Source organism: Mchenga conophoros, linkage group LG11 (assembly GCF_057382185.1).
Source record: "Mchenga conophoros isolate Kocher_MC1m ecotype Shallow Benthic linkage group LG11, M_conophoros_male_GT1.1, whole genome shotgun sequence".
Taxonomy (NCBI): Eukaryota; Metazoa; Chordata; class Actinopteri; order Cichliformes; family Cichlidae; genus Mchenga; species Mchenga conophoros.
Genome location: NC_140536.1, coordinates 2,826,406 through 2,838,727, shown reverse-complemented (window position 1 = coordinate 2,838,727; position 12,322 = coordinate 2,826,406). Strand labels below are relative to the sequence as shown.

The following is a 12,322-nucleotide window of genomic DNA, read 5'->3' as shown; positions in this document are numbered from 1 at the left end:
AACATCGTCATGGATTCACTCTGACTTTTGCTGTTTTGCTTCCACCAGGATAAAATTCGCTTGCTTGTTACGCACAAGTCTACGTTGTTTACAGGCTGTCGGCCGCTGTTTTTTCCTTTTACTAAGAAAACCTAATTTCTGCCGTTCAACAGGCTTCTGAACAAATTTAAACTTTTTAAAATTATACAAAATGTAAAACGCCGTGTCTCTAATCAAACCGCTGTAACGTCAGAGGTGATGTTCATTGTTGATTAATGGTTTTCTTTCGTTTTTGATCGACTGCAGAATACTTTTATAAAATCCCAGAACAGGAAAATCTCCTTCATGTGTTTCTGTTTTATCTTCAGCTGCTTTGACACAAAGGCCTCTGCTGTGACGCTCACACCTTTGATAAAGTCTGGAAAGTGTCAGCTTCCTTTTTATAGATACAAAAAGATGTAAATGTGCTGATCTGAGTTATAATATTTCTGACTGTCTGAGGCAAAATTTCCCAGATTCAAATCGAATTGATTCTAGAAATCAGGGACGATACCCAGCCCTACTTTACACGTCTTCATCCAGGCAGCAGAGAAAAGAGGAGTCTGTACAATCACAGTTTCAAGATGACCACTGTAGAGTGTGTTACAATTCAGTGTATGAAAAAGTGTGTAGTATTGTACTATTGTTCTACTGAGGAACCGTGTCGGACAATGATGGACAGAGAAGTGTTTTAGCTGAGCTTCTTCTTGTCAGAGCAAAGAGAGACACTATAATGTCATCACTTTACATTTGATTACGGGTGGGCAATAGAAACGATATAAATTTGGCCAACGATAGAGATTTTGACTATATCGCTCTATCGCTGTGTTGGTGTTGGCCAGAGGGGCCGATGGCGCGAAATGGCAGCCTCGCTTCTGTCAGTCTGCCCCAGGGCAGCTGTGGCTACAACTGTAGCTGCCTCCACCAGTGTGTGAATGTGAGAGTGAATGAATAGTGGTATTGTAAAGCGCTTTGGGTGCCTTGAAAAGCGCTATATAAATCCAATCCATTATTATTATTATTATTATTATTATCGCGTATGTTGATGATGTCATCAAGCTGCGCCTGTTTTGGTCGAAAGCATCGCAGCGGCTACAACCATTATCATCTGCAAATTATGGCGGGCGACAGTCACAGCAAAGAGATGAAGCACTTTTGAAATATGGGGAAAGCCAAAACCTGCGCTTCCTCCACTTCCGTAACATTGATTCATTAATGCTGAATTCTCTCGCAGCTGCTCTGTTCCCATGTTGTTGCAGTATATTAATAACTAACCTCGTATTGTGGATGAATAATCTCAGTTGTTCTCCTGACTGAAGTTTGCCCCGTGTATAGCATCCTGCTATGCGATTGCATTTGTCCCTGACCACCAGAATCCCTCACGTTAACTTTTATCGAGTGGAAAAAAGTTGGCGTTCATCCTCCAGCTTCACTGTGCTAATGTTATGCTAACATAGCTGTGTCGCTAGCAATCACGTAGCACAACATTATATACCAGGTAGTCCAACTTCAGTAACCTGCAAACGTCACTGCTGTTTAGTTTCTGTCTTCATTTATGTTGGAAGTGATAGCAGAGCTGTACGTTTGAATTAGTTTCAAAAATCTCTCAGAACATGGTAGGTCATGTTTAGGTGGAAACTAGCGAGCTAACTTCCTGTTAACTTCTAACTCCGTTAAATTTAATAAATTCTGTTTTCATGGATGTTAAACTTAATTGTTACACCTGGTAAAGCAGCAACGCTGATGATTTTATTAAAGATGAAAGAATTTAGACCGTTTTTAACTCTCAATGTTCCTTTGACTTTGGGACCTGAAGCTGACGGAGTTTTGGACCCAGATTACTCCGCGAAGCTCCTCACTACGGCAGCCGTAATGCTCTGACGATCCATCAAGCAGTGCGGCTTACCAAAGTTGTACTAAAACATTTTTTAACAGATTTCTGCCCAAATCGGTTCGAGGTCAGTAAGCACAACCAGAATTCATACATAAGGGGCACTCTCGATTTTTGAGAAAATTAAAGGATTTTAAGTCTTTATAGTGTGGAAAATATGTTATACAGAAGAAAAGAATATATCGCGATATATATCGTTACAGCACATGCTTCAAATTATACCGCGATGTGGATTTTAGGCCATATCGCCCAGCCCTACATTTTATCACTTCATCATATTAGATACTTGTATCATTAAACTCTAATCGGTTCATTCAGGAGTTGAAATTTGCCCTGAAACACTGCACTCAAGAACAAACAGCTAAAATTTAAACTTACAACAAGAGACTGCATTTGGATTCAATAAAGAGCCATGAACTAAAACCCTGAAGTTTGGGCACAGCAGAGGCCTGCACAGCAGGGGGCCACTAGCAATGTTTGTCTCCTGTGTTTCTTACCAGAGTTCATGAACTTCCACAGCTGGTCGACCAGCGCTTCGTTACACAGAGCCGAGTCTGTTGTCTTGGTGAATGGTGGATTCTTACAGAGCATACCCAGGATCTTATGTCTGTAGGTCAAGAACAGAAACAGATTTAATAATTCTACATATCAGGTACTCGTGCTCATTCCCAAAATTCCTGAAACGTGCCTGCTGTAAGTTACGTTTAGGAGTACACTACGCTGAATGGGACACATAAAACAAATGTAGAGGAAGAACTTAAGATTGTATTCACAGAGGGATGATGATCGTGAAATCAACAGAATTTAGGGATATATTAAGTCTGTATTAAAAGCATCATTATTAATGGCAAAGTTTCAGCCTTAACCCACTAGTTATGGAAGAGACATGATACACACAGACATATATGCATACATATGCTACACTCATTATAGTAACACATAATGATAACAACGTATAGCTCTAAACAAAATGAGCAAAAAGTGTCTTCCTCACTTGTGATGTGTGAATTCACAGTTTTGCTCTAAACAAAAACTTTACAGTCACTCTGTTCCCACAAGAAGCAGAGAAAATTCTGACTGGCTTTGTTGTTGTTGTTGTTGTTGTTGTTGTTGTCCAGGGGCTAAAGGAACTACAACCTCAGATTTTTATTTATAGCACAAAGTTGATAAAAATCTCAAAATCCAGAAAAGGCATTTTTATGATATGAGACCTTTAAGTAGAAGGAATTTTAAAGGCTTTTTTCACAGCCACAGATACCCTGACTTTATTATCACGTCAGGCGCAGCAGCTGCTTCACTATCAACACTGACTCAATCTCTCATCATATAAAGAAACGCAACAACAAACACTCAAAGAGTGTGAATTTGTTTCAAACATTTTAAGGTGAGGGTGTGTGATGTCTGACCTGACATAGTGAACTGGGTCATTCTGAGCCATGCTGAGCAGCCACTGCAGCTCCGCTGAACTCCGCTCCACTGCAGCACAAACACTCAAAATCACACAGGAATCATATCTGTGCTCAGGCTGTGTCAACAACAACATTCAAATTTGCATTACTTAATAGTGTGTCCTTTACCATGCCTCTACATTACGTTCTTGTCCTTTGGTGCATTAAACATAAAGGTAACGTCCATATTTGCACTCCTCAAAGGTTATGGATCACTAACATTTTCCAAACATGTCTTAAATGAACACTGAAGTCATTTTGTGTTTCACTGTGAACAATGGTGTTATAGAGGAACAGTTTATTCATATAGCACCAATTCACAAAAACAGTCCTGCAATATTAGAGAGAAAACCTTAAACTAGCAGACGATCCACCAACAAATACGTCAGAGAGAAGCAGGCTGATCTGCACCAATCAGCCGTGTTATTGCTCTGTTTGATTAAGATGTGAAGAAACCCCGGTCATTCTTACAGCCTCAGTAGAAATGCTGACAGGGGACCACAGGTATCATACTGATGCTGCCAAATGATGGGTTGCCCCCCAGCAAACGTGTATTATTCCTCCTACCTCTAGTGTAGTCCACCAGAGCTTCCAGTGCAGCGATGCGAAGGTCGACAAAGTGTCCGTACTGAGCGTAGGACTTAAAGAGCGACGGGTCACTTGGTATGTGGCCGTTCTTCTGAAGCTGACGGATCGCTCTCAGACAGCTAGAGACGACAGAGAGAAGGAGTGTGACAAGTTAACAGAGAGGATGCAAGCTTCTCTGTATCTAAGTAACACAAAACGCTCTTTTCTTTTGTTACACTGACGTTGGACTGCTTTGTGTCAGACACATGAGAACTATTCAGGCATGTAAAGATGAATATGGACTTTCTGACATCCCCACACGATCTTGTTCTTTTTGCAGAGGGCTAAAAAGCTGCGTTTTGTATATTTCACTAACAACTTTCTGTTGTAGCGCTGAAACACAAGGACACACTCGGCGTGGTACCTGATAGTGATGGTGTTTCGGAAGCTTGGCAGCAACTTCTCCATATTTAGGAATCGTGTGATCTCCTCCAAGATGAGACGGACATCAGCATTTAAATTGTCCACCGTGCGCACTTCATTGTTGATGCTCATGGCGGGAGTCAGGGAGTTGGTAAGGGCCTCGATCAGATCTGCTCGGTAGTAGTTATCGGAAAACTGGAGAGGAGTGAAAGGATGGGAAAAAGGAGAATGATGAAGAATGTTTGGTTTGGAGGGGTTTGTGAGAGTCGCGTGTGATTAAATCAAATTCAAACGTAGCTGCTAATCATCTGTCTACAGTTTTGTTCCTTATCTTTTTTTTCTAGATGAATCTTTGACAAAAACACCGACCTCTTTATCTGTTCATATGTCGATATCAGTCAGCAGTTAGTTATTACATTTGGCTCGTCATGAAAATCCCAAAATGGTCATCTCACAGCAGACACAACAGATGTACCAGACTCAGCTCCTCTTTATGCCCACTCACTCGACCAGTCAGCAGCTGACAATGCAAACAAAGAGTAAACACATCACTATGACTGGATTTACCTTGTTTTTCCTGTTGTCGTTATACTTGATCAGATCGAGTATAAAGTTGAGGACGTCTTTGGGACAGATGTTCTGCCCATCTCGGAGTAACGCCATGGCAACCGGCATCGTCTGGCATGAGAAACACAAAACAGGCGTCATGATAGCTTTATACTCGATGGGCTGTTCTACTGAAATCTGGAGTTACATGTTAAGAAACGGCTCCTCTTTATAGCGGCTCACAAAATATATGATATTTCTAATTAAGTTCTGCTCTGTTGTAGTTCAACACTATGGATGATGAAGGTATTGATATGGAAACTGTTCATGACAGTCAGGCCTTCATTCACCATCACCTAAATCTGCTGGAGAGACGTTCCACACCTGGTACACACACACACGCGCGCGCACACACACACACACACACACACACACACACACACACACACACGCACACACACACACACACACACACACACCATTATTTGTGCATATTTTATTTACAAAGTCTACAGGACAGAGAACATATTCATGTTTTCATCTTCAATGCAATAAATTTATCTTCTTCTTATTATTTTATTCTTCACAAAGTATCTAATTAAGTCATTACGACTGACCACATGACCACTAAAATCCAAAGAAGGCTGTTTCTTCCACCTGCAGTCATTCGTATTTGGTGGTGTGGCTCTGATTTTGGCACACCGGCTTACCCGTACTCATGTGAAGCTGGGGTTGAGGTGGGTTACAAAGCAGCTTACAGATGAAAGCAAATGTGAGAAGGCTAAAGTGGATTAAACAGGATGCCTACATTAGATTTGCCAGTTAGCTGACACTCTTTTACACAGCTGACTGTGAATTCATAGCCTGCAAGTCACTAACGCTGTGCTCGAGATAAAGACTATTTGTTCAGAGCAGTTATTTATGTGTTAACGATTAAAACCTCATGATGTGACAGCACTTATCGTAAGAATAAGCTTCAAGCTTTTTAATCGGACCATTTAGCTCTGCTTCTTGGCTGTACCTTTTGGAGGAAGTAGCTCTGGAAGTTGATGAAGTTGTTGGTCTTGACGATGTTTGGGCAGCTCTTGCAGCAGAACATTCTGGTGAACAGGGACTTCATAGCTGGTGGACCCTGCCATGTGCTCACCATGGCGTTGGCTATCTGTAAGAGTCACAGCGTAACAAAACAAACCACAAGTTACTTTATTACACTTTTAAACGCCTGATTGTGCAGAACTGCATCCATCAGCTCCCCTCTGTCTGCTGCCGTCACAGTAAAACAACAAAGAGAAAAGCGAAACATTTCAGATTCCAGCAGAGTGCAGGGAATGAAGAATGTACGGCGAAGTATAATAGCTACAGCAGGAATTTGAGAAACACGAATGACAAGTGAAGAATGTTCTCGCTTGTATAACAATGCTTTGTCTGTCTGTTGCACTTCGTGTGGTGAGAGCTGAGCTACAAAGTCAACAGCAAATGCACACACGAACAGCTCGTGTGGTTTCCACAGGTATGAACAGCGGCCCCACTGGTCTATACGCTCCAACAGGATATTGGGGAATTTATGTTAATGTGGTAAAATGCGGGCAAGGGTCACTCATGCAGGATGTTGTCATTTGGTTAGCTGGATAAGGGGGAGGTGGGCTGTCGGATGTGGGGATGCATTCATGGACTGTATCACTGTGTTCGAAGCGTGCTTCCCACATTTTCTACCAACAACACACAACTGATCCCGACCAATCGCAATGCAGCCAAGTCCAGAGAGGAATGTAAAGCCTGCCATACTGCAGTCTGTGGTCAGTGTGAGTGTGGATGCCTGAGTGTGCGTGAGCTTTGTGTATACCAAAAGCCATTATCACAGAGTCTGCTGGGGGCACTGTGGCCAAACGCAGCGAGCTAGTGAAAGAAGTGAAGTGCTGCCATTTCATCCTCCACTCATGCTGTGAAAATATTGGTTCAGGTGGAACCTGAAGGATGGAAATCCAGTGGGGTGAAAGTTAGAACAGACCAAATCCAGAGAACAGAGAATTTCCTGGAGCCACAGAATTATTCAGTCAACTGAGCTGAAGTGCAGCAACATTTAAAGTGGTGGGTGGCCTCGCTAGCTTGGAAGCGATGGCCTGTACTGCTGCTGCAGCTCTTTTGTAATAGTTACAATCAGTTACATTTTTTTAGTACTAATATACTAAGTGACCACTGACGTAAATGCAGAAGAAACAGAGGAAAGGCCCCTGTTTTTGTCATCTTTGATTAAAAAGAAAAGCAGAGTCACACTGTGAAGCTACAGGCTGAAACTGTTCGTTGCTATGTGGATCCTTCAGTCCGCCCAAAACTTTATTCTTAAAACTGTCTCACCTGTTAACACGTTTTCTTTTATACTACTCCCAGAATATCACCCTCCAGTTTCTGTCTGCTGCTAGCAATGCGCCGTTTCAAACAGTGACATGTGGAGCCGAACTCAGCATGACCACATCGCTTTGCCATATTAACAACATTGCAGGCAAATTATGCTTGCCGTTGTTATTCTGGCTGATGCCGATGACCACCAAAAGTGATGTCATGACTGCTGGCACATAGTGTTGCATACATTAGTGTTGCCTCAGTCTGTAGTTGTGTAACCTGGCTCCTTCCTTGTGCTGGGTTTAGCAGGCCTCTCACCAAGTCTGCGGCAAGAGGAATAAATCTGTGACTGCTTTGTGTCCCGTCTCTTCTGTAGTGTTGTGAAGAGGTGACGTAGCTAGCTTTATAGTAACCTCTAACAGATTCAAGGAGTCTAAACTGATATGTAAGCCCACATTAGCCATTTGGTAACATCGATATTGGCATTTATGATGGCTGATAAATAATTAAGAGTCAGGAGAAACACCATTCAACCATGTTGTGTTGATGCTGGAGGGTTTGTCCACCAGAGGGCGCTTTGACGCTCCCTGCTGACAGCACGTGTGTCCCAGCGCTCGCAGACTCGGCCTTAGCGTAAATGAGGAATCCACAACTTGTTGTGAGATTAAAAAACCAACGCCGCACATCAGCAACTCTGTAACTGGAGTTATTAAGGTGGTTCTGTTTGAAGTTACTTTGACGATTTAAACTCCAGGTGAAATCACAAACACACGAACACGAAGGGTTAGAAAATGTGGCCGTGCTGGATCCCACATCCATCTGATTTTAGACAGTGTAAGAAGGGCGCACCTCGTTGCTCAGAGCCGCTGACAGGACCAAACAGCGCTAACTTAACCCTCGGATGGTTAATCTCACTGGACAGTGGAGCTCAGGTGGATGCTGACAGATGAGGGAAGACTAATTAACAGACGGATGGATGTTTGGGAGTGCCATCATCTCTATGGTTGTGGCTTACATATTGTATTCAACAGATTGTGGAAGAAGCTGAAGCCTTCAAAACCTTTTCATTGTGCTGTTACTGAATCACACACCAACACAGTGACACGTACCTTAGCCAAACAGAAGCACGCTTGCATGCGAACTTTGTAGAAACACTGTTCCTGCTCGAGGATGTCAGTCAGAGCCAGCCTGGAGGCAGGAGTTGGGAATTTTTCAAGTGCTGAGATGGCCTCCTCCTAACAGAGAGATCATTGTTCAATCAGACTTTACACACAAGAAAAAGATGAACATTTACTAAAAACTTGCAGTAGTACGAACAGTAACTTTAACTATGCTAACGTTGCAGTTTTTGTAGCTGCATAACTAAGCAGAACACATGGCAAAAAACACATTTAATTAAACCATAAAACCGACATTTAAATGAAAGATTGTCCAAACACTTCAAGTTCCTAAAAGACACCTGCAACCCGCATCCCGGCTGTGGCCTCAAAAAAGATTTCTCCACAGGGACGGTTGTGATTTATGCCAGAGTTGGATTCACAGGCAGAGAAGTCAGGAACAAAACCATCATTACAGACTAGAGGACGCGTGACAGCAAGCAAGGATCAGAGGCCTCATTCTTTACCACAAAGCAACATGCAAATGACTTTCTGCATGAAACAAAAACCAGAAAGCTGAGCTCTGTTGCATGGAGAGAAGATTAATTACTGAGCAAACAGCACGCCAACCGTCAGGACTGGACGGTGCCTTGATGCTACAGGAACTGGAGAACTTGAAAAATATCAGGAATCTGATTGTTGTTTTTCATTTCATCTGTACACTCACAGTGAAAGCAGTGTGGCTGTAAATAACAGCAGAGCAGTGAAGACTCTCTCCGACACACGGACACGAGTGCAAGCAAACGTTGTGACAAATAAACACTTTCTTTAAATCTGATGCATCCTGGTCCCATTGACACCGTTTAATATGTTTAAGTCTTGTCTGACGTTACATATACAGAATTACTCACAGTCTCTTCCTTAGACTGATGGATACAGTCTGAATGCTTAAACACTGGGCACTCGCTACCTGTTAGACACAGTGATACAATAATGTTCCGATGCACTGGTGTCATAGTGGAAGTGGAAAAAGCTGCACATGTGCATCACTGTGCAGCAGAATGAAGACACAGAACATTAGTGAGCTGTGATTTAAGCAAATAAAGGGATTCCTTTATCAAATCATTGTGGAAATGACAACTCATTAGAACTACAGGCTCATCTAACACACAGGGGACTGCTCTTTAAGGCCGGTGTGGAGCCCTGCATGCTTACTGTTAGCCCACCTGTGCAACAACATCCCTCTCATAGCGCAGCTGATACTGCCACATGAAGTCAGCCTGCTCAAACTCCACCTTCCTCAGGATGGACATGTCCGGGTCGATTCGGATCCACAGGAGGGGAGAGTCAGCACTGCAGAGGAATGAACAGGCACGGACACCGTGCACCGTATATGTTAGACAGATGTAAGCATTAACTTGGCAAGACAATACTCTAAGGCTGCGTTCACACTGCAGGCGAAAGCGCATCAAATCCGATGTTTTTGACCCTCTGCGACCATCTATCTGATCATGGTGACAGCGTGAACGGCACAAATCTGATATTTTCAAATCTGATCTGGGTCACTTTCGTATGTGGTGCTGAATGCGATACATATCTGATGTTTCAGAAAGCGGCTGCTGTTTGATGGTCAGGTCGCATTGAATCCGTCTTTTACGTCACTGACACAAGACAGACGCCAAATATCAGCGCCGGAGAAGACGACGTGAACGCTTCCTGGCCATCCAGTGAAACTGTTGGGAAGACAACGTTGGAGAAACGTGAACATTTTCTTTGTCCTGTATAATCTGCAGATTCTGACAGAAACTATCCTTTGAAGCAGCGCTCCTCTAAAACAGCAACAAGGATCATTATTAGGTTATTTACATCATTATGTAAATAACAGAATAACTTAAAGCAAAAATTGGGAAACGTAAAGTCTTTATATTAAGGCCATCAGTCACACATACTGTTGCTCTGGGTCTAAACTGAGCGTGTTGTGTGTGACGTCTTCTTTTGTGCATGCGCCGCTTTGAGCGTTCACACTAGAGCGCGTTTGCTGTCGCATTTTATTTGTAGTGTGAACGAGCAGACAAAAAAATCTGATTTGATCAAAAAATCTGAATTGAGCATCAAGACCTGCAGAGTGAACGCAGCCTTAGTCACATAGCAGCAATGCATCACAGCAGTAATGTCTTACTCCATTGCAGATAAATCCATGTCAACTTCCTCTCCATTCATCAGAGGGATCTTCTTTTTCTTGTTTCTGCAAACAGAAATCACATCAGTGACACCAAACACTCCCAGCCTGATATGACAGACGCTCTCGCTGAGGAGAGAAACAAAGAATCAGAACAAAGACTGGAAACATTCGTATATATTAGGAGGAAACAGTGAAGCCACAACCTTCTTCTAAGTAACATCAAATGGTGCATCTGAAAAGTATCCACACGCTTCACTTGTTCCACCTTAATTTGACCTCAAAAGTCTACAAAGTGAATAAAGTTTGTTTAAATTCTTGCAAATGTATTAAAAATAAAACAACAAAAATTGAACACATATAAGATTTTACAGCCTTTCCAGTGACACTCAAAACTGAGATCAGGTGCGTCCTGTTTCTACTGATCAAGAGCTTCTACAACCTGACTGGAGCCCAACTGTGGTAAATTCAGCTGAGCATGGTTTGGAAAGGCACACAGCACAAAGCAAGCCATGAAATCCACAGAAGGCACAGAAACATTTCTGCAGCATTGAATATTTAACTATCCAATCAGACATATGTGGCAGAGCGGCCAAACAGACGGCACTCCTTAGTAAAGTCCCGAAGGACTCTCAGACCGCGAGAAACAAAATTCTCTGGTCTGATGAAACAAAGATTAAATTGTCGAGCGTCATGTCGAGCAAAACCAGGCTTTGCTCATCACGATCCTACAGTGGTGCCAGCATCACGTTGTGGCGATGCTTCTTGGCAGCAGGAACTGGGAAACTAGTCAGGGTCGAGGTAAAGATGAATGCAGTGATGTACGGAGACATCATTAACCTTCAGAGAGCTCTGCTTCTCAGACTGGGGTGAAGGTTCATCTTATGACTCCAGGCCTCGAGGGCCGGTGTCCTGCAGGTTTTAGATGTGTCCTTGATCCAACACAGCTGATTCAAAGGGCTGAATGACCTCCTCAACATGTGTTGAAGTTCTCCAGAGGCCTGGGAATGAACTCATCATTTGATTCAGGTGTGTTGACCCAGGTATCTAAAACCTGCAGGACACCGGCCCTCGAGGCCTGGAGTTGCCCACCCCTGTTCTAACAGGACAATTACCCTAAACACTGAGTCAAGATGACCAAGGAGGGGCACCCAACCAGAGTCCAGACTTGAAATAGATTACACATTTCTCAAAAGATTTGAAAATGGCTGTACACCATCAAACCTGATGGAGGGTTTGCAAAGAAAATAGGAGAAACATGTGCCAAGCTTGTAGCATCAAGCACTGGCAATACTTTCTGGATGCACTGTAGCACATCTCAGTGTTAGCAATGCATGATTTTCAGGCGCTATAACAGCAATAATGTAAGTGCCCATTGTAATACACAAGCCCGGCAGAGGAGAGTGACGCAGCGTCCGGTACCTTCTGCTCTTTGAGTGGCAGGGAATGTCGTGTTTCAGGCTGTTCTCTTCTATCTGCAGCATGTGGTTGAAGGAGCCGTCCAGCTCTTGTACGGTCACCTTGATTGGACCCTGCAAGGAAACAGAGCAAAGAATGTAGCAAAAAAAGTCCGACAATTTAAGCCTGCTTGGGTCCTGACAGAGTGACAAGGCACAGGGCTGTAAGACTCACCACATATTTCTGAGTTCCAGATGATGTGTAGTCCTGACGGATCTCCAGCTCCAGCACGTTCCTCTTTCTGTTGAAGGCAAAACTGCCGAAGAATTTCACCACACTGCTCTGATCTCTGCATATGAACGGTTAAGACTAAAACCCTCCAAGGAGGTGTCAGACCCAGTGGATAAAGACTCAA

At 43.1% G+C, this 12,322-nt stretch overlaps 1 protein-coding gene across 1 annotated transcript in view; it reads right to left on the bottom strand.

Annotated features, from left to right (window-relative positions):
- taf2 (TAF2 RNA polymerase II, TATA box binding protein (TBP)-associated factor) overlaps positions 1–12,322 on the bottom strand; it is a 35,641-nt gene that overhangs the window by 11,411 nt on the left and 11,908 nt on the right. The window contains exons 13-23 of the mRNA XM_085290533.1: positions 12,142–12,256; positions 11,932–12,041; positions 10,510–10,575; positions 9,557–9,683; positions 8,343–8,468; positions 5,915–6,055; positions 4,915–5,025; positions 4,349–4,542; positions 3,925–4,064; positions 3,316–3,385; positions 2,407–2,516 (exon numbers count right to left, since the gene is read on the bottom strand). Of these exons, the coding sequence (XP_085146659.1) occupies positions 2,407–2,516; positions 3,316–3,385; positions 3,925–4,064; positions 4,349–4,542; positions 4,915–5,025; positions 5,915–6,055; positions 8,343–8,468; positions 9,557–9,683; positions 10,510–10,575; positions 11,932–12,041; positions 12,142–12,256 (1,310 nt within the window). The remainder of the gene's footprint in view (positions 1–2,406; positions 2,517–3,315; positions 3,386–3,924; positions 4,065–4,348; positions 4,543–4,914; positions 5,026–5,914; positions 6,056–8,342; positions 8,469–9,556; positions 9,684–10,509; positions 10,576–11,931; positions 12,042–12,141; positions 12,257–12,322) is intronic.